The sequence below is a fragment of the Aphidius gifuensis genome, linkage group LG5 (genome assembly GCF_014905175.1).
Source record: "Aphidius gifuensis isolate YNYX2018 linkage group LG5, ASM1490517v1, whole genome shotgun sequence".
Classification (NCBI taxonomy): domain Eukaryota; kingdom Metazoa; phylum Arthropoda; class Insecta; order Hymenoptera; family Braconidae; genus Aphidius; species Aphidius gifuensis.
The window spans coordinates 4058658-4082648 of NC_057792.1; the positions used below are offsets into that span (position 1 = coordinate 4058658).

Consider the following 23991-nt stretch of genomic DNA (forward strand, 5'->3'; position numbering starts at 1 on the left):
TCTTCTATTCACCCTTCGTCTAAACCCCCTTTTTTTACCTCCCCCCCATTACCACCCTTATGATGCCCATGTCCGTGATCATATATATATATATATAATTCCCCTCTTTCATTCTGATGCTCGACTCAGTGTGGCATCCTGCTTTTCGTACTAAATGAAAAATCCTGAAATTTCAAAATAAAAAAAACACATGATTTTTTGAGCTTTTTTTTATATACTTTGATGTATTTGTATCTTGATTTTGATTTTTTTTTTTCTTAATTTAATTACCTTGATTAGACATGTATTTTTTTTTTTTAAATACTGTTAAATAAAAATAAAATGTCAATAATATTGACTGAAAAATTAATTAACAATTTTTTAATTAAAAAGTAAATTAATATTTTTTTTTTAATTTGATATACAGTTTTAAAAATGAGGGGTATATGTAAGTTTGTAGGTAATTTTTTTGGATGCTTCGAAATGCATTTGACAATTATTTAAATAAATTTTTAACAATAAACTATACAAGAGTTTTAAATGGCTTAAAGAAATCTGGCTTGGACACGAGTACAGTTCAATAAATCTTCAAGAAAAATATTTGTAGAATGAAAAAAAAAAAAAAAAAAGCTCACTATTAACCGACTGATCAGATCAAGTATATGGTCTGATAGAAAATTGAAAAAAAAAAACATCGGACAATCACTTGATACGTCATTTACTTTCTTCTCAGCAATTTTTTTTTTTTTTTCCTCCTTATTCTGCATTATTTCTTTTTTCCCATTCACAAATCGAAAGCTTTTATATATTTGAAATTGAGATTTTACAGGTCAGAGAACTGTCGGTTAAAAATGACAATCTAAGATAAATTTTTTATCATAAATATTCTTTTTTTTTTTTTACATAAATAATAATATATTTCATCTAAAATGTTAAATCAAAAAAAAATATATATATTTGACTATTATATCAAATGATTTATTAATTTTTTTTTTTTTTTTTTTTTTTTTATAGAAATGGCCTTTTCACAACCGAACGATGACTGGAGTGACATTCAAGACTGGTCACATCCGATGGCTAAACTTCAGCGATACGCAGGCATTCAAGCACAGCAAAATAGGTACGTTTATTAAAATAATACATAAATTAATAATTAAAAATATATTAAAAAATAGTATAATAATTTACATAACTAGAAACAAAGTAGGAAGTTAATTTGTAATTTTTTACTCTTATGAGATAATACAAAATAATTAAGTTGATACATAAAAGAGCACATCCAAATATACACGGTGTGTCAGCGTCGTGGCATCCCCCTCATCTTCTTCTCCTTCTTTTTATTTTTATATATTTATTTATGATTATTATTGTCGTCGTTTTAACTTGCCGACCTGAGGTCAACGTCATCAAAACGCAACTAGGCGCCGTTGATGTTCACTCGGCCAAACATCAACCAATAATATCGTCTCAAAACCTAAATTCTTGGCATTTATTTTTATTTGATATATAAATGCAAGTGGGAGAATAGAATAGAGAGCTTTACGATACAGTAGATTGTCACGGGATTTTTATTTAGTTTGTCTCGACATTGTGACCTCTTTAATTTAGTTTTTATTTTTATTTTAATATATATTTTAAAACCTAGTAAAACATTTTTTTATGAGACCACTGGTACATTAAATGTTAAATTCTTTAAACATTAAGTTGAAAATTTTATAGAAAAGATATTATTTTTTTTTATATTTAAAAGATAAGAATTGTTTGATATATAGAAAGTTACTTGTCCAATCATGCCAATGGAAATGTTTTTTTTTTTAATGTTAAAAAAAAAAGCTGCTACTGTTAACAAATTCTATGCCTATTTTCTTGACTCGTTGTCTTTTTGGTTTTTCTTTTCTCTAGAAATTTTACATTTTTTATTATTTCTTGGAGTATTATTTGTGAGGGTTAAAAATCCAGCAACTTGAATAAGAAAAAAAAAAAAAATTTATATCCCTCTTTTCTCAGAAGCTTTTTTTTTGATTTTTTATTCTTTTTCCTCGAGACAGGTTCTTTGGCTTGCTTTTTCATCGTAAATTTTTTTTTTTTCTATTTTATTCGTTGCCACGTCGTTTTCAGTTTGGTCGACGGCCCCGTTACGTTTCGTGTTAGCTAAGAGTAGGGACTAGACACTCAAGCGTTTGGATTTGGATTTAGAAAATAAAAGAGACAAGATAAAATATATATGTATATATAATAAAATAGTTGTTCGTGTTATAATATTTTGGGAAATGCTAGATGCCAAACCACCACCACCAACATGATCACCCACATCACTGTTGCAAGACTTAAACTGGAAAGACAAACTGAAGAATCAGTGGAAAATCTTATGTATATCAGTATATAGCTAACTATAAAATTTTTAGATGGACTTTGTATCGTCTATGTCAGTTTTTTTTTTTTTTATACTCATTTTCCAAGTATCTGTTTTTACATCGGTCCAGTAATAGTAACCGTCTACGTGCCGTCTGGCTATACAATATATACTTCCTCCTTTTGAACGTGTATATATTAAAACTTTCTTATTTTTTTTTTTTTTGTACACTTAATAATAATTACTGTGTTATACTCGAGATATTTTTCATAAATTAAATCTTCAAACTAACTTGTTTAGAATTATATTTAAAATCATATATAAAAATACATAAAAGCTTTTTCATTTTAAAACTTTATGAAAATAATTTTCAAATATAATAATATATAGTTAATAATTTTTATATACATATTTTAATATTTATAAAAATTGTAATTATTTTATCTTTAAAGTTTGTCATTGCCATACATAGTCAATAACATTTCCTGGTCTTTGATTAAGCTATTCAATTTCATCTTATCTATTACATGTCGCACTATGAATGAATTGCAGTAGGTTACAAATAGGTTTGTCAAATATATACTTTACACATGAATATATACTTGAAATATATATTATAGGCAATGAAGTAACACCACCTGCATTTACCCTACAGTTATTTTTAATATTTTTTTTTTTTTTTTATCTTTAAAAATATTCAGGAAACTTGATTCAACCTACAAACACTCAAGTTACACTTTACATACCCATTCAATCTAGTCACCCAGACTTCTATTCAACTTAATCAATATTTAAATGATATTTTAACATATCTATTTTCATATATTATTCAATAATTATTATTATTATTTTCATATACATTAAAATTTATTTATAGATTTCTATTTATATTTATAGCTCATTGTAAATATCAATTGACAATTGTATACTGAAAAATATTAATTAATAATTTATATATAATATACAATTTAAATTTACAAAATTTTGATATTATAGGATGAGCAAATGTTTGAAGACTTTAAAAAAGAGAAAGGTCTATATATAAAAAGAGAAAGAGATAAAAAAAAAATTATATATATAAGCAGCCGGCTGTCGGCTTTCCGCACCCGTCTCCCTTTTTTTTTTTCATCCCACCCTAATTTTTCATCTTTCTAATTCTGTCTCCGTTTAACAACATCGAAAAAGCTGAATTCATATCCTGTATATATGTGTACATAAACTTGCTGCATGCATATAAAATTCACCTCGGTTTTTACTATATACATGTACAAGGTTTGTCTCATCGTGATACAAATGTGCAGGGTTGATGTGTATAGTAATCCTTGGTGTGTATGCATTTTACGACCCTAAAATATTTTACTGGAACGTACGTGTTAGCAATGGGGGCAGGTGTGTACCCTACGTGCCCGCTTAAAAACACCCAGTCAACGAAAAAAGATTGAGAGAGTTTTGCTTACTGACAATGCTATAGTGAGTAAGTGAGAGACTATTTTATTATATACATATGAAATATAAAAATTTAGCGCGTGCCGCCGTCGACCATCCGGAGGCCAGGTGTAGACTTTTATCCAATTTTTTTTTTTTCTTTCACTCTGTCTCTTGTACAACAACCTCGCTGATTCTTTTTTTTTTTGGTTTTGTTTGACTTGGGGTGACGAACTTCTCCCTACTATAATATTTCGCGATTCGTCTCTATATATCCAAAGAGGAGAAAATAAATAAATAATCGGGGTTTTTTTTTTTTTTTTCTATATATGATTTTTGATCCTTAATGCACATGGATAACTGCAGTTTCTAGGGGGTTGATGGCAATATCGACAGACATTAAAAACTGACATTTTTCGGTGGTTTTTATTTGTTTGTTTGTTTGAAGAATAGATTTTATTTTTTTTCTATCGGTTTATATAAATAAAATAGGATCTTGCATCTGTATGCACTAAATAATTTTGATTTTAGTCCTGATTTTATATAGACTAAATTTATTTAGACATATTTTGTTTTATATCAAATAAACTTGAGTATTTTTATTACAACAAAATGAATAGCCTGATGATTATAAAATTCAGTATGAAAAATAAAAATTAAATTGAATTTTGACTGATTTCCTGAATTCAATAGTTGTAAGAAGCGCACGCCCATTCGGAAATGGCGTCGCTGTCTGCCTTATCGTCAAAGGGCGTTACTCTGGAAGTCTATGAAGTACCCCTCTATTACTGCATCATCAATGATCTGAAAAAAAAAAAAAAAAAAATTATATAAGAAACTTAGAATATTTCATCTCCTCTCGTTTAAAATGCATTTTTCGACGAAATTTAATCTCCGCAAGCTCGAAAATGAATCTACATATGATATAACGACTATCAACAGAAGATATATATTTTTTTAAAATTATTTTTCAATCTTCAATATTTTTTTTAATATAAGAAAATAGTTTAAAGTGACTTTGATTATTTGATAACGAAACTCTTTTAATAATAAATTAATTTTGACGTAATAATGAGTTGAGGGTTTAGCTAAAGTGCTTCTTGTCTAGAAATGTCTTTCGTTGGAAACTACCCCTTATATATTTTGAAGATTATTAAATTATTTTTCATACTGACGAGGTTGACCCCATCCTGTCTACATTAAAATTATTAAAAAATTAATTATACATACAATATATACTTTTAAAAAGTAAAAGATCATTTTTCAAAGTGCACTGAAAATTTTATTGATCATTTTTTATATTAAATTGACAATTCAATCATTTTGGGTGGTCTTGGAATTTATGTAGGGTGATTTTTTGACCTCATCAATTTTTCATTTTGATGTTGGACCACTTTCGATGACTATATATACCCTTTTTGACTAAATTATCTCTTGTTTTATATGCGGTTTTTTAAAAAACAATTTTTCCAAGTATTAAACTGGTTATCTCTTGGTAGGTTTTATTTTAAAAAATTCTTTTTTTTTTTATTATTAGAGCCTTTTGAGATTGTTGTGTTCTGACTAGACTTTTTTTTTTTATTTTTTCATTGGACTTGTTGTCTGGACCTGACGAAGTAGCTAAGGGAGTTATCGTGTTACTAGTTTAGGTCTCGTATTAAGCTCTTGTGGTAACCGAATATATCTTTATCCAAATAGCAGTCAAAAAATATTTTGATAATCATCAAATTCAATCGATGAACTGTGTATTACTAGTTTCGCTTCTGGATGGTCCGCCAAAATAATCAGTGTCTCTCAACGAATTTTTTTTTTTTTTCAAATTTTTATTTAAACAAACAGAAAAAGTAGCTTTTTTTAAACTTCAATTGAAATTTAAATTAATGCCAATATATTTTAAAGTTATAAAAATTTATTTCATCGCATCAAAAGTAAAAGCCAATATATTGTTTAACCGTATACTTTAATTTAACTCGATATTCACAAATCGATTTTCGTACAATTTCAATTTTCGACTTTACTCATTCTTTTTTTTTTTATCTTTTGGCCCTTTTGTGCATCACAATCAAATGTATATCCTCTCCATGAACAACACCCATTTTATTCTCTCTTATATTTTTTTTTTTTCTCTTGCTCGGATACCCATCGGATCACAAGCATATTATTTGGCCAGCTGTCGCATCCTTTTGCCTAAATTTCATCCTGAACTTACTGCAATTCCTGGAAAAATTTTCCATCCGTGGTTTATATTTTTTTTTTTTACGTTTCTGTTTGTTTTTCATATCATTCTCGTTATTATGATTATCACTGAAGTGCAAAATAATCGGGTATATAATTAAATAAATTGACCTGGAAAATTAATTTTCAAAAATTCACAAGGCTTTTAAAATTGGAGAAGATTTTTTTTTTTCCATTTGGAAAGATACTTGGGGGTGCTGCAGTTATTAAAATGACCTATTTAAGTTACACCCTATTATATTTATTTAATTCATATTTGTGTTATGAAAAAATAAAATGTACTCTGTGCTTTTTTTTTTTATTTTCAATTTTATATGATATTTTATATATGTAAGAAAATACACAGCCATATACTTAAAAATGAAGTAGGGTAGAAAAATAAATGTACGCCCTACAGGACAGCTGCATCATCATGAAGAAGATACTGGAGTTTAAAATTGTGGCACGAGCCTTAATGGCATGTGTTTCATTTTATTTCTTTCTTACTTATTTAATTTTTAACTTTGTCTTATGCATTTAATACACAATCCGAGCTTTCATTTATTCCCCTTTCATTTCTTTTTTTTTCTTTTTGCCCACCTCAACCCTTTTAAATATATATATATATTTTTTTTTCCTTTCTTTTTAGCAATATCAATTCTTCAACTTCTTTACAACTTCCTAAACATCTGTCTTAAATTATAATTTTTTACTATTTTTTTATATTCTTCAAAATTTGATGATTATTTACTTCATTTTTATTCAAAAAAATACCAATTTTTACCAATTTCAAGGTGTTTAAAATCGTGTTCCCTTTTTTTAAAATAAAATTTCATAGAAAAAATTAAATATACTAGATAAATTATTAAATATAATGAAATAATGGAATTTAATAAAATTTCTATTATTAATTTTTTGACTTAATCTATAAACAACTTTCGATAAATAATTTATTTTCTTATTGAAATGATTGAGCCAATTGCATGTTTATTTTGTGTTGGCAATGATGATCAGAGTGAATAAATGCAGCAAGTGATGATGAAGCAAGACGAGACGATTCTTGAGCAGGGGGCAGCAGGTGATGCGCCAGGTGGAGTACGACGACGCGTGCGCTACCTCTTATTTTTTTTTTTTCCTCTTACTTTTCCCCTCGTGTCTTCCGGTCACGTGTCCCTCACCCCCTCAACACCATCCCTTACATAAAATTTGTACAGAATAAAATAGAGGAAATAATAATTATTACTATCTAAAGAAAAAAAAATAAATAAATATAAACAAATATTTTTAGAAATTATTAAATATAGAAAAAAAAAAAAAAAGAGGAAAAGATAAAGTAAGAGAGTGAGAAGGAAGTAGAGAGGAAATGAGTGCATTGAAATATCATGGTTTATATCAAATTCATTTTTTGCCATTCTTTTTCGATTTATCACGGCTTGAATATTATTTTGAGTCTCGTGCCTTGAAGATCGTCCGTCAACCCCGGGAGGAAGCAACCGACAGATGCTCGCCCGACACTGTCTGAAGAAACCTCTAGGCCCGGTGTTGATTATACGTATTTATTTATTTTATTTTTTTTTTTGCTTCTTAATTTTCTTATTTTTATTTTTTTTCATTACGTACACTCGTTCACGTCTCTTTTTTTTTTTTAACTCGTTCTTTTGTTGAGCTCACTTCGTCTTACCAAACATTTTTAAAAAATGAACAAAAAATATTTCGGACAGGAAATTGTGATAACCATCGACCCCTTGGCCTGGCAGAGACCCAAAATTTTTATCTTTTTTTCTTTATTTTTAATATTCAATTTTTTAAAATTAACTGTATGATAGAAAATTATGAAAAATCTTTGTTTTTTAAATTTTTTTTTATTTATAATAGTTAAATTGATATGCATTGTGATCGTTAACAAGATGTCAATAAAATTTACTGATGCAATTGTATATTGATGACAAACAAGTGTCATGCCTTTGGCATTTTTTCAATTTATTATTATTTATACTTGTTGAAGATAAAAAAAAAAAACGTCAGCTGCAACGCGTAGTGTATAAAATTTTATTATTCTTATAGTATATTTTACACATTTTAAAAAGCCACAGCACGCGATCGGCGATTTAAAAAATTATACATATAATACTCCTACCTCAACTTGAATAAATTTTTTCTCAGTAACTAATCAACGAAAAATTTCAACTTGACTTTGTTTGAGTATTTAATTTGGGGGTGATTTTTTTTGTTTTTTCTTTAATTTTTACCAAAGTTTCTCGTAATAATAATCGTCTAAATTCCATCAGAGTGCATTGACAATTAAATAGTCGAGCAAAAGTTTAGTATAATAAATTTGTTAAACTTTAATTGTAAAAGATAAATTTTTATATATACATTTATAAAAAGGCACAATATCACGCGAAATCACTTCATCGAAAAGACCCCAAAAGAGCAGATGCGCGCTGCTGGGCCTCGAAAAAGAGCTTGAAAAAAGAAAAAAAAAAAAAGGTGCATTAATTTTCCACCACAAAAACCAACAGATGCTCGTCGCGCCTATAATGCCCCATCCTCCATTATGCGATGCCAATGCCCTTTGAATTTACCTAACATTGAAAAATTAAAATTATCAAAAAATAAATAAATAAAATATATAAACCGCTATATTAATTAATTAATATAATATACAATCAGTTTAAAATAATATATAAAAGAAAATAAATTGTTACAATTATTTGACAAACATAATAGATTAAAATGATTGATTAATTTTATTATTGTTCGTTTATATATATATCTTTTCATCGATAAATCGGGCACGCGACAAAAATATATATACAAGGGAGTGATATATATATATATAGTGAACAGATGCCGGGTGTTTGCAAATGTTTCTCATGTTAAAATTTTCCAAATAGGTGGTCCAGGTGTTTCCACACTGGTAAAACCACTCACCATGTTTTATAATGGCGCCTTTACTGATCTCATCTTACCTCTGAAAATAAAAAAATTTATTAACAAAAAAAAAAAACATATTACACATGTATAGTAGAGTTAATAATTTCTTTAACCTCGGACACCCTGACTGGGTTTATAAGCAGCCCCTTTATTTACGACGATTAAACAAGTGCCTCTCAACATCATCGACCACTTTTAAACCCCCATTGTTTTTTTTTTTCCTCTTTTTCCTTCAATACATGTATATATATTTATTGAAAGACCAATTTTACAGGTGAAATATTTATATTTTAATTTAAAGAATAATTAATAATATATAAAATTTGTAATTGATATACAATTTTAATTTAAAATTATTATTTTTTTTTATGTTTCAGGTGAGTTGAGTTGGAAATTTTAATTTACACACAAGTTTGTACAGCTTTTTTTTATTTCTTTTTTTACAATCAAAAAGTTATTAAGGTATTTATATACATTTAATTTAAAATAGTATTGTTTTTTTTTTTTTTTATTTTTAATTTGTAGCATCACTTTTATATATATATGTATGAATCGTGCGTAGGCGTCTGCGTCATTCATCGACCTCTTTCTCCTCCATTTATTTTCCCCTCGTTTACTCTAATTTTTTTTTTTTTTTTTATTATATTTTTTTCTCTCCCTGTATTGAAGCTTTATCTCACAATGGAAAAATATAAAAATTAGAACAAGCTAATAACTAACAAAATGAAAAAATAAAAATAAATAAAAATCATTTGATTTTTCTCAATGAATCAGTCTTTATGATTCATCAAATTCCAGAATGATTCAGTTGACATTTCTTGTGATAATAATAAATATGTCTAGTGACAATTATTCAATGGAATTTAAAATAAATAATTTTTCTTTTAATTTTAAATATGTTTATTAAATAATTTATTAAGATATTTTATTAGTTTATTTTAAAAAAAAAAATTTTTTTCTAATCATGTGAAATAACAAATTGATAAATCTTATGAATAATGATTTCTCAACTTTCCATCTGGTGTGTTATGTGAAATTAGTTGTGTATATCGTTGAGCGGAAATGCTAGAGGCCATGCACGATTACCACTCACACACTAGGTTCAATGTCGCGACAATACAATGGCGGTGTAATCGCTAAAAATAAACTCTTCAAAGTTAACACTCAACTTAAATATATATATATATATTTTTCTCTTACTATTTAACTTTTTTATATTGTCTTTATTCATTCCCATGAGACAACAACACACTATATTCTCATTCACTTCTAGTCCCCATCATTTCAATCAATTCAATTGACCAAAAAAAAAATAAAAAAATACCACTCATTCTTTTATTATTATTATTATTTAATTTTCAAAGATTATTTTTCTTTCATTTTATATTTTTAACAAGTGATTCACTCTGATAATTTTTTAATACCGCGAATATATTATTGCACAAAGTTGCTTGAATGGTGATTCATAAATTGAACTTTTCTTGTGAAAATTTAAAGTCATTTAGCTGTTTGAAATTTATATTCAATATTTAATACATATACATTTGGTAAAAAAAATTTCATTGATGTTTTTTTTTAATTTGTTTTTCTTGTTTGGAGTTAAATAAATGAAATCATTTTTATTAAAAAAGAAAATAGCCACAGTGATTTTTTGTAAATGTCGACGCCAACGTGAATATATTTTTTTTTCTTCTTTTTGAACGCAACGGAATTCAGATCGTAGAGCTATTTAAATCGTAAGCGCCGCCAGTCGACGTTGTCGAAGAAAATAACCGTTACGAGATGTCGCCAACACTATATAAAAAATATATATATATGCATACCTATATCACTGTGCTTTGAAGAATAAAAAATTAATTTTCGTAATATTTAAATTATAATGAAAAAATTTCAACATTTTTAAATAATTAAAATTTTAAAAATTTTATAATATAAATTAACTTTTACTTTTACATTAATAGTAAATTTAACATGAAAATTAATGATAATAATAGATTGACGTTTTTTCAACGTGTAAGATGATGTATCAGTTGCAAAAAAAAACTTACGTCATTTAAAATGAATCACATGATTTTTTTACGTCATTATTTTTCCACGTATTTTCTTTTTATTTGTTTATTATTAATTGTTTTTTTTTTTTTTATCGTCATGTTTAAATTGTCTGACGTCAAAAGTTTAATACAATTTTATTATTTTTATTATTATTATTAATAATAATAAAATTTAATTCTTGTTAAAACAAAGTATTTATTTATAAAATTTTTTCATTTTAAATTTTCATTTTTATTTTTAATCATTGCTAATAATTGGGTATTTTTTTATTTTTGCTTTTTGCTTTTTCATATCGCAACTGTGCGTATGGTGGTTTTTTTTTTTTTGCACATTTTAATACCAGTGATTATCACAATGTGGCGCCACTGCTGATCAGTTCAGCGTCCCGGTAAAGCGTCTACGAAGCGCGCGCAGTCCCACGCGGACCACGCGCGTCGCAGTTATGTTCAGTGTTAACCGCAAATAATTATATTATTTTTACCTTTTTTTTATTTAATCTACCTGATTAATTAATTTGAGAAAAAGTTTTAACAAGATTTTACGTGTATAATGAAAAGCGATATATAAATTTGTTTGTTTATAGTAAATAAAAATATGTATATAATAATTAAATAATAGAAAAGTTTTTTAGAAAAATTGTTTGAAAACTAATATATATATATGTGTAGTATGCATATGTATATTTATTTGTTGGGGAAAAATATAAGGGAATGGTGAGGCAATAAAATAAAGCAATGCGACTAACAGAGATAGAGAATGAACATGGAAAAGTGAGTGATTGCTCGACGCAGTCACTTAATCGTGGCAAACAAATTAAGAAAAATAATAACAATTTTATAATAATTTATGGAAAAATATAAACAATGCTTGCAGTGTTTAAATCAAGATGATAAAATTCAATAAAATGAATTTGGTGATCAAAATGGCGAAGATAATAATTATGTGATGTGAGTTAATTTTTGTTTGTTTTTATTTATTTATTTTTTTTTAATTTTTCATTATTTTCTATTTTCTTTTACTACAATTTGATATTATTTATTTTATTTTTTTCATTTCTACATAATTTAATCTCTTTGTTGTTTATATAGCATTTAATATTTTGCTGCGCAGTTATTTTTTTCAGTATTGCGTAGTTGTCAAAAATATATATAATTTTATTTAAAAAAAAAAAAACAAAAAATAACCCTAGATCGATGTTTAAAAATTTAAATTAAAAAATTATCTAGTTTTCCCGCGTTTTTTATCAAGCAATATAAAAAATGGAGAAAAGAAAAAAATAAAATTTGTCAATTTATTTGCAAAAAAATAAATAATAGTTTTTTTTTTTTTTTTCGCGGGCAAATATGAAATTGTATAATTGCTTTTTGACAAACTGTATGTCTTTTAGCGATTTGTCTTTAAAAATGTGTGAGTGTGTACTGAATGATATGTGCGGTTTTGTCACACGCGGGTCTAACGCAAATGGATTCGGCGCGAGGTCGAAGTGGGCCGCGTCGTTATCGCCAGCTCAGTAAAAAAAAAAAAAAATATATGAGCAAAGAAAAAAAAAATAAAAAAGAGAAACGGCGACGTTTGCTCGTTGTCGTTGTACAATTGCGACGCGACATTTATCACTTACGTAACACGCTTATATGTCGATAAATATATTGCAAATTTTCTTCTTTCCCTTTACACTTTTTTAAATTTCCCGCCACTATCTTTAAGTAGAAATTTCAGCATTTCCCCCAAAAAATTAATTATTTTATAATTAAAAAATTTTTATTATATACAAAATACAATTGTATCGAAATAGATAATATTAATTGTTAAAATTTTAAAATTTTTATAAACAAAATTTATTAATAAATTTAAAATTCGTTTTAAAATATTTTTATATGAAGAAAATTTTGTATTTTAAAATAAATTGCATGGTGGCAATTCAAGATGGCGGATACAAACGTTGCGTGCACGTGAACAGAATTATATTTATTTGATGGTCAATTTTTATTTTTTTTTTTTATATTTTATACACACTCAACACGTGTTCTTTAATTATTTTAATTATTTTTAGTGACCAAAAATTTTTAATTTAAATCTATTGATTATTTAAATATAGTTCAACAATTGAGTAGAAATTTTTTTTTCAATAATAATATTCAAATCTATTTCTAAACAGTTTATTAAAAATATTTTTTATTTTTTTTTAATTGTATAATTATTAATCATATTTAATTGATTTAATTAACAAATAATTTTAATTGAAATTTTTGTCTAACCACGTGTTGATTAATTACCTTCAAGAAAAATTATTCTAGTTGAAAAATTAAATATAAATTTGATTGAATTTTACTTTAAACAATTTTATCAATAAAATTGTTTTTATAAATAATTAAAAATCATAAATTAATAACAATATTGCTGTTGGAAATTTTTTTTTTTTTCACGTCTATCAACATGCGCTCTTAATTTGTGACGTATGCCATTTAATTCGATTAACCGCCGGCGCCAAACTCGATAGTCACGAGTCTAATTTCGATAGCAGACTTAGGAAGTTTTAGATAATATTACGCTTGTGTTAACGTATATACATATATAATAAACATGTGTATATATTTACAAGCCTTTGTGTATTGGCAATGTTGAAAAGTAATCAGTCTGTTTTGTATTTTCATTATATATATTGAAAATATAGTAACGATAGAAAAAAGAAAAAGAAAGAAAATTAAGGCGCCAAAGGGTGTGCCACTCTGCACCTACCCCCAAGTATTTTTTTTTTTTTTTCGTTTAGTCTTTTAGACTATTACCCTTTCAAGTTAACCCCTGAGGCATCATTTTGCCACGTTGAAAGGTTTTTTTTAATAATAATTGATGCTTATTTGATGTTACAAAGTAAATTAAATATAAATTTTTGAAAAAAAATACTTTTAAACAGTCAATTAATCAATTTAAAATGGGTTGAAAAAATATATAAATTTAAAGCTGACTATATTTTTTTTTATATTTATAACATTTTAATGTGATCATTGATGTTGGTTGTGAAAATAATAAGCAACTTGATGTGTAACCCCTTGATGATCATCGAAGCGTTTATAATTGTTCACTCTTCACCTGTGCTCTTTCCTTCCTACTTTTCCAACTTAATGCATGACTTAATATATCCTTGCTGGTTGTCATCATAATATTACCATCATCAATGTCCAATATGTCCGTTTTTTCACTCTGTTTATTTTCTTTTAAATTTTATATTCCTTTCATCTATATCATTTCTTTGAATTAATTTAATTTTTTTTTTTTTTTTCTATTTTCAATACAAGTTAAACAAGGCTTCTTTATATTCGCAATCATAATTAATTAAATAAATAAATATCTAATTATTTTGTATTTTATATTTATCCTTTATAAAAAAAAAGCTAAAATATAAATTTATTTATTATATGATTGATTTAATGATATTCTCACGAAGTTTTGTTAAATCAAGTGCATATATATATACCAAGGTGTGTACTTTGGATAAAGAAACTCGAGAATTCCCTGTAGGGATCGGTGTCTCAAGGAAACCTTCGTCCGGTTTTGTTTTGATGCGTGACTTTTGCTTGCTACTCACAGTTATACTGCAGAAACAAAAAATACCTTAAAAAGAAAAAAAAAAAAAGGGTATAAAAATATAAACATACACATGAACAAACATCAAGTGAATTTTATGGAGACATATATGTATAGCAATTGCGATGACAGACAAGGTAGCGATGACGACGACGACGACGATGATGATGATGATGATGATCATGATGACGATGACGACGACGCCACTACCACCACACCCTTTTTCCCATGGCCACTATGTATATATAGGATCCCTTGTCAAGGCTTCCACGTATGACCCTCTCCTTTAACGTGTTTACTACGTACTATATCTGATATAGTAACGATAAACATTTCCCCCTTGATCGTCAGTTAAAAGTCACGTTATTTACCTGTTTTATTATTATTATTTTTTTTTTTTTACATATATATATTATTGTTATTTATTTATTTTGTTTGAGACCGTTGAACTCTCTTTGCACCTCTTCAAGTGAATACAAATTCCTTTGTTTTATACATTTTTTTTTTAATAATACATGTTTTAAACAATAATGCATCATGATAGTAAAATTTTAATTAATTTATATTTTTATTTTATCAAAAATATTTTCTACAAAAGTAATATATATTGAAATAGTTTAGAATTTAGTTTTATCGTGTTTCTTGCGCGAGACCAAAATGGCTGACAGCGATAAAATGGCTGACTTAGGATAAATAGTTGTTTTGTATAGTTCAAAGTTTGATATTATTAATTAATTTTATTAATTTTATTTTTATAATTAATTTGGTGTTTTGGATTAATTAAATACATTAATATTATAATCGATGGTGTAAATGTGCCGTATCAATGGCGGATGATACTCTTATGCTTCAACTGTATTTGGCTACAGTAATAATGTACCTTAATCTTCATGTTGTTTTTTAAAATCATTTTTTATAAATTTATTAAATGAATTTTTTGTTTTATAATTTATAAAATTTTCTTTTTTTATTTTTCAAGATTCTTTAATCTTGGATTTTAAATATAAATTAGTAAATATTATATAGTTTTTGTTTTTGTATTAGATAATTGAGAATATGATCAGGTTAAATAAATTTTTAATATGTTTATTATATACACTATAAATTTATAATATCAAAATTAAACAGGGTGTGATATATGGAAAGAGAAGATGATTTAGACATGAAATTGCCTGACAAAATCAAATTTCATATCGCCCCAGGGTAGGTGTGTCTGGACAATTGGTGTTCATCAAAAATCAAACTAAATCTCAATGTCAATTTTCACACTTTAATTACTTTATTCAATCAATGAATTTTTTTTTTATTTTGTTGATTTATCTAATTTTAATATTTATAATATAATTAGAACGGTAAAGAATTAAAAAAAAAAATATTCGACAATTCAAACAAGACAAGAAATTAAATTCTAAATTAAATTCAAAGTTTTTTTTTTGTTTAAAAAATTGAAAAAACATAACAAGTTTTTAATAGGATATTTGTTGTACAGATAAATTTTGTTTATTTTTGTTAAATAATAATAGAAAAGAAAAAAACATAAAAAAGTGAAAATTGAGAATGAGATAAAATTGTTTGATTTTTCATTTGAAGTTTAAGTCACCAAAAGAATGTGTGCTACTCCTGTGGGACAGTGAGAATGGACTGGTGAATGAGAGATAGACTGAGACCAAAGTGAGATAAAAAATTGTGTTCAAGTTTACAAGGGTTCCTGGAAGGTCGTCCACCTCTTCTCTTAGGTCTCTTTCATGTGGACCGCACACGCTTTTTGCCTCTAGATCTTTTTTATTTTATTTTTTTTTTATCCCCGTCTTTATCCACAGCGCCTCTTTATCTCACTTTTTCCCAGGCGCCTCTAAGATTTTCCTCATCCGACACAAACAAGGGAGGAATAAATAAAATAAAAAAAATAAAATAAGAGAACAACTTGAAAAAAAAAAACCCATAACCACCAAGTTTCACATGAAGATTCTTATCTTTTTATCTTTTCAACACGCATCTTATTGAGAATGTAGAACGAGATAACGCGAATTCTATTGGTTACAAAAAATCGTGACTTGATAATTCTTAGAACAAGGGATAAATTTTTAAAATAGTCAGACAATAAAATATTATATTTAAAATATATATCTTTATATATTCTTAACAACTAATTCATGTTATATGTATTTTTTTTTTTGTTACAGGTAAGTTGATAAAACTGAAAATTCTACAATGTTAAGTTCAATGATCATTTACTATAATACACCAGAGTGCGATTGAGAGAGGGGTAAGTTGAGAATTAAATTTTTGCGAAAGAGTTAAAAAAATAAATTAAAAAAATATAAAAAAGAAAACCAAAACGGGTGGGCTTGAAAAAGAAAGCATTAAAATTCCGCGAGAAGAGCTAGGGGGGTCTGGTTGAGATGAAAAATGTTTAAGAGGTAGTGGGAGGTAAGGGGATTAGATATTCGAGTGCGAAGCCCAAAGAAAAATGTCGAGCGTTTGGTAGAGTTGCTTGGGACGTATATACGAAATAAAAAAAAAAAAAGAATTCTCGTGTTTATGGGTATATAACTATCAAATGATAGTGGGGATATGTAGGGCCTTGCAAAGAAGATAAAGAAGGTGGATGTTGGCGAGGTGGAGCAGAGTAAGAGGATGAGGGAGGAGAGAGACTGGTATGCGGGAAACGTTTTCCTCGGTTCCCACGGCGCGTCGCGTTCCCCTTCCCACACATAACACACATACATTTAAAAATATTTATATATATATGCACTTAACACTCACGTCCTCTTCCTCTTGAGCATCTTTTGCGTCTTTAAATCCCCACTATCCTTATGGAATGTCGCAAATGGTGGGGTTATTATCGACTTGGCTGGACCGACTCAAGATGCTGCCAAAGAAAAAGAAAACGCATCCTTATTGCCTTCACTATCAATCCATGATAATATTATGATTGATAATAATAATTATTATTTATTTATTATTTAAAAATGCGTAAAGCTATATAATAATAATTCTTGTTATATATATATATACATTTATATACATGTATTTTTATTATATTTATTTATTTTTTTTTATTTTTTTTGTATTTAAATTTTAAAGAATGTTGAATTACTGATGAATTGTCAGACATATGTCTTTGCTTACGTATGCTCAACTAGGCCTTATACTCTTTTTCCTCTTGGCATCTTCTTCCCTGAATCAACCAACATCAACGACATTCCCTCACGTGCCAAGCAACTTTGTATCATTCCAGGTATAACCCTACTGTTTTTTTAAAATTATTTATTACAAAAAAAGACAATGTTGAAATTTAATTTTATTCTTTTTTAAGTTATTCTCAAGTTGATGCAACAATATTATTTATGTCATAAAAAAAAAAAATTATTAATTTGCATCATTTTAGAATAAATTATTTATATTTTTAAATTTGTCATTTTTTTTTTTTTCTTTTTGAAATAACGAGATTAAGGTATTTTTATTTTTTATTTTTACTCCAAAACAAGTATTATTATTTATTGAAACATTCCATAGTATATATAAATTTTATTCGCGTACCTTAAAAATGAAAAGGGCATGTATCCCACTGTTGGCAAACACACACACCTTGTATTGGTCATGGGTCTCCAGGATTTCTCTTGGTGTCTGCTCTTCTCCTTGCTGGTCCTCACCCCATAAAGACATTGGCGTTCACGGTGTTCCACATAAATACACAAATACGCGTATATACCCGGGGCCACGGCCGCATTCCATAGCCCCCCGCTGTCGTCTCTGCCTGCCGCACGGTACCCTGTCTGGTGGCTATTCTATCTTACTCTTATTTCTCCGCTTGCTTGTTTGCTTGCTTGCTTGCTTGCGTCGTCGTCGTCGCGAGATACCACTTCTTTTTCCCACCATATATACATATACCAAGCGTGAGGCCCATCTTCAGGGGGCCCTTTGCCCCGCTACGGGGGCGCCACTGTTTTCGATCTCAACATCATGAAAGACGCCTCTCTCATATATATATAATTCTTTTTACCTCTCTGCATATTTGTGCTCGCATATGTGTATTTTATATGTACTTTATTCATGTATATATATATATAAATGTCGGTATAGTTATACATATGTGTGTTAGTCACACCGTAAGGCATGCAGAAATATTTTGTTTACCTCGGGTTCTTCGAGTTCTTTGAATCCGGCGGCACTCGGCCTCGCATCTCAGCAGGGCGTCTTTCTCAATCGGTCCCGACGTTATACCGTCACATAACACGCGCATTTCTCTCTCTTATCCTTTTATCTTTATATACATATATGTGTATCTTTTGTCGTTTTTTATTTCATTCTTTTCCATATAAATATATATATATACCTGTGGCCTCGGCCAATGCAAGAAAGAGAGAACCTCTTATACTTCATCCTCAAGTCTCTACTTGGGCTACTTATACATTCATATACGACCTCGCGTCTTATTTCTTGACATTCCTTAGAGTCGACGTGTTACACTCATTTCATATATTATTTGTCTCAAAAATTCTTGGAAAAATTTGTCTATTACTATAGCTTTTTTATTATTTATTTTATATATTTAACTATTCAATAAAAAAAACAAAAATTGTCATTATATATATATATGTATTTATTGGTTTTGGGCCTATATTATTTCGAGGAAATTATTTGAGTGCACTTTTGGTATTTGTTGAGAGGTGGTAGAAGAGGGTGGGAAAGAGTATACAGTAAGTTTGCGGGGGAGGAAAGAAAAGAGTGTGAGACAAGAAGGGAAGATATATAGCAGCCGGAGCAACGAATAAGATCCTTCTGAGAATCGGGCCACCGACACAGTGCCTCGGGATCTTGAGGGGGTGAGAATCTTCCTTTTTTTATATTTTTTTATCTTCTCACTTATACGTCTAAGTAAGAATCTAAAAAAAATGTTTTGAAAACAGAGAAAATTCCCACACACATATAATATCATATATAGGAGATATTTTTTTTTCTTTTTTGTTTTTCCCCGAAAAAAAAATATATATTGATAGTGGTGAGAATAAAATAACAGCTAAATAGATTGATGAGTGTGTCTACGGGGTCAGCATCACTTTTGGGACTCTAGTAAAGCTTGATTGGTAGAAAAAAAGGGGAGGTGGCCTCGCTGGCGCCATCCCAGTGTTTTCGGTGAATGACTAGTATGGCAGGGGGCCTCAATCTGATTCTGGAAGAAGACAGAGGCGCAACCAACTTTTTCTTGTTCTTCTTTTTCATCATCATCATCATCATCATCATCATCATCATCTTATTCTTCATCTTCTTTTGCTTGTTCTTCCTTCCTACTACCTATATTGTTGGCTCGTCGCTTGGCACCTAATTGGGCCAGGAATTTCGTTGGAGTTTGGTGGCCACCACTTTTTCCCCTTCGAATATTTTATTATTTTTTCTTCTTTACTCATCACAATCGATCCTGATCTTCAATTCCACGAAAAGCCTGTATATCTTTTTTTCCTTTTACTTTTTTTTTCCCTTCTTTTCTTCTTATCTCTCTCTTCTTCATTTTTTGCTCCAATCGAAAGAAATTTATTTCCTTTTTTAAACATAATAATACAACGCAATTTTTATTTACAAATAAAGCTCATATATTTTTTTTTTATCTTTTTCTTAAATTTATATATAATAACAAATTATTTAAACATCACTAACCGATTAAATGTAGTTCAATTGTCACGTCATTTGAAAATTTCTTGAAAGAAAAAAAAAAAAACTTGATAAAAAAAAAAATCATAAATTCGTGGATTAGATGGCCCGTGTGAACTCAAATATTTTCTGTTCACGGGAACGACGCGCGCCCATGTCCAACCCCCGTTGAAAAAAAAACCTCTCGTGGGAAAAAGCTCGAGATTCCCACCAAAAAAAAAAGAAAAAAAAATATATATATTAATGAAAGAAATATATATATATAAAAAAATTTTATATATACATACGCACTGTTCAACAATGATAATAGAATCTTTAATTCATAATAATCATATTTAAATAAATAAAATCGTCTTTTGCGATGACGATGAGGGCTAAATAAAGGGAAGAAAAAAAAAAAGAGTAAAGTGGGGGGCAAATACAAAGTTGCAGAGGCTATTTTTACATTCAAATTATGCGAACAAGTCTTAGCGCCGTAGTAAGAAGTAGACGATGAGAGAATCAAGAGTGACTGTTAGTATACAACTAAGGGTGGCAAAGAGTAAGGGGGAGGGTAGGGAGGTATCGTTGATTCCAGGAACCTTGGGGTAGGTCCTTTGAAAGAATAAAAAAATGCGACCATAAAGAGTCTCCGTTCTTGAAAAAAAAAAAAAAACTAAAAAAATATATTTATATATAAAAAAATATATGGAATGAGATGAAACAACGTGAGATAAAAGAAGCAAGGCTTTTCACAACCCTAAGCGGATGAAAATTTATATATTCCACTCGTGAAACTTTTAACAAAAAAATTCTTGGAAATATTCATTGTCGATTAGTGGTACATGTTGCCATCCAACTACTCAGGGTAAAAGAAGCTACTTGAATATATATATATAAGGAAAAATAAAAACTAAAATAAATATATATATATATATATTGAAAAATAAAATAAAAAAAAGAAATTGTCGATTCATATATGGGAGGTGGTGGAGAAGAACAGAAAGCGAGAAGTTTTGAGTTGAATTTCTTGGAAATTTATATGGTCGAGAATAAGAAAGCCGGATAAAGAACCTATGGGTGGTAGTAAGGCGCGAAGAAGAAGGGGGACAGGTAGATATACGTGAACGGATACCGATGCGATAAAAGCGTGAGAAGAGACCAAGAAATCGAAGGCCAGCGTCTTTGCTTGTTTTATTTATTTATTTATTTATTTATTTTTTATTTCACTCTTTTTATTCTTTATTATATATATATATACATATATTTCTATATATGTATTTGTTTCACAATTTTTTATATATGTTTTTTTTCATATGTAGCACCCATGGTTTTTTGTTTTTCTTATTTTTTTTGCTTTACAAGTCAAAGAATAGTCATTTTCTAAGAATAATGAAGAATTTTAAGTTAAATGATAGTTTATTTTGTGTCCCGGACCTTCGTCAAGGGAGGAGCATCTGTATAACATTCAAATAATCTTCCCGGAAATGCCATATATATATCAAAATTGATTAATATCGATTAGCTGTGATATTTTTTGACTGTTGCACATATTTTTGGTAAAAAATGAAAATTGAAAAATCTTTATAAACAGTTAAGAAAAGTAGCTAGCTTTATATTACAATATTTTGAATGTAAAAAAATATTGCCAAAATGCAAGATTGGATATAGATTATATATAAGAAAAAAAAAAAAAGAAAAAAATTATATATATAAAATTTGGGAAGGTACCACGATTGGTAGGTGGAGATAAAAGGCGCATACGCGAATTGGCGGTGCGACCAAAGAGTAGCCAAGTATACAAGAAGGGTCCCAAAAAGAATCAAAATAAAACTAAAAATGCATATAAAAAGAATGAAAGAATAAAAAAAAAAAAAAAAGTTAGGTACCAAAGTCGAAAGGAGTCTGTGTGTTGGCTGTTTTACAACAGCGATTTAGCTGCGTAGTTGAGTCGCCGTTAGTATTGTTATTGAATTGTTTTTTTTTTTTATATACTTTTTTATCTTTTAAATTATTTTATGCATCAAAAAAAAAAAAAAAAAAGAAATTATACAAAGACCTTTTGCACCATAACCCTTGTTATATATGACATGATTTTAACAAGCATGATGAGGCGTTTGCTCGTTGAGTCGCTCACCGACCTCCTCAAAAATGACGGGTAATCAGTAAAAGTCAGTAAAGATCATTATAATCTTTTTTCAATTGTTAATTTTTTTTATTGTTATTTTAGATAAATAACTGTTTATTTCAACTGACCTGTTGCAAAAAAAAAAAAATCACTTGAATTCGTTTATCGATAAAAAACCGACCCAAATCTCCTCAAATTTTATTTTTTGAATTTTTTTTTTTTTACCATACAAACAATTCGATATAATTTAAAATCAATTTATATTTTTGAATAATTAAATACGTTTTAATTAATAATATTAAAAATCATAAAAAAAATTATTAATTAAAAGTAAAATTTTAAAAACAAAAATTCTTGTATTGAGAAGACTGTTAAATCGCGACTTATACAGTCACCAATATTGGCACGTTGAAACGGCCCTGCGGACAAGGCAGTCAGGTACAACTTGTTAGTTGGTATTTTGCTCTCTCAGCACTTCTTGACTTTATTGTATATATCATCTCTTTTTTATTTTGTTTATTTTTGTTATTTTTCTCTTGCGTTGTGTTTATCGCGAATCAACAAGTATGTGGTACCTGGTCCCACATCAGGTCTTCGTTCGCCGTTGCTTCATACGAATAGCTCTGGTCCGGTTTAGCCAGACACTTGGACGCGCGCAAACTACTTTTGTATATATAAAGACCCACGACAACGACAACGACGACAAAATGCGAATGACCGCAAGCATTTTATGGCGACTACCAGTCTACAGTGTTTGTTTCTCATCAAAATATTTATTTATTATTTATTCATATTAATTTATATTTATTTTTATATATATGATAAGTTTAAATTAATTTATTCACAGCATACTTGTCATAGCTCTTTTGATGTATATAAACTAAACTTTTATCGAATACCAAATTTGTTTTTTTTTTTTTTTTCTAAAACTCAAAATTAATGATAATTAAAATCTCATTTGGATTATCAATAATTCATGTGGTCATACAACAATATATATTGTTATCATATTTATGAACATGTATAAATTTTGTAATCAAAATTTATGAATTTTGCCTGTGGGTTGATGATGATGATGATGATGGTGGTGGTGGTATGAGAAATGAGAAAGAAGAAAGGCAGTAACATTCCATTTGGACCCCAGGTAGCACTTGTGGAATGCAGATTGGATGAATGAGGTGGTATGGTCTGGTGCAAGGTCGATCATCAGACCAAACTACCAGTACCACCTCAGTATCAACAATCATGCCAGTTTTACATTTGCTGCTGTTGCCTGATGGTTGCTGCTGCTTTTGCTGCTTAAGAAGGAGAAAAAAAAATAAATAAATAAATAATTTCTATATATTATATCCCAAGTATTTTTCGCTTGTGCCTTTCTCTCTTTGATTATTGGCTCGTTTTTCAGTAGAAGGTCTTTCTTTACCTCTTCAACTACATGATACTCAAAGGGTAAAAATTCACCTTGCCTTCGAACATTCCAAACTCACGACATGATCATAACTCACTTTTTAAATACTACCTGTTTTTTTTTTTTTTTATTTATTTATTCCTCTCTCTCTCTCTCTTTTATCTTTAATTGGCAATTTTTTTTTACCATCATATCTTAAATATATTGATTATTTTTTAGAAATATTTTAATGATTTGATGCTTGTAAATATTTATTTATTTTAACTATTATTTTAAGTATTT

General features: G+C 28.1%; 1 protein-coding gene and 1 long non-coding RNA gene across 5 annotated transcripts in view; one reads left to right on the plus strand and one right to left on the minus strand.

Moving 5' to 3' along the window:
* LOC122856937 (serine/threonine-protein phosphatase 4 regulatory subunit 1-like) overlaps positions 1 to 23991 on the plus strand; it is a 77297-nt gene that overhangs the window by 28386 nt on the left and 24920 nt on the right. For 2 of the 4 annotated variants that reach the window (XM_044158855.1, XM_044158856.1), the window contains one exon: positions 994 to 1099. In XM_044158855.1, the coding sequence (XP_044014790.1) occupies positions 994 to 1099 (106 nt within the window). Of the gene's footprint in view, positions 1 to 993; positions 1100 to 11376; positions 11908 to 16725; positions 16809 to 23991 lie in introns of those variants that run through there. The other 2 variants (XM_044158857.1, XM_044158858.1) reach the window with 2 other exon arrangements.
* Positions 16837 to 18835, minus strand: LOC122856940. The gene is made up of 3 exons (XR_006374165.1): positions 18086 to 18835; positions 17675 to 17794; positions 16837 to 17414 (listed from the first exon to the last, which is right to left on the minus strand). It is a non-coding gene; the product is annotated as an uncharacterized LOC122856940 (long non-coding RNA).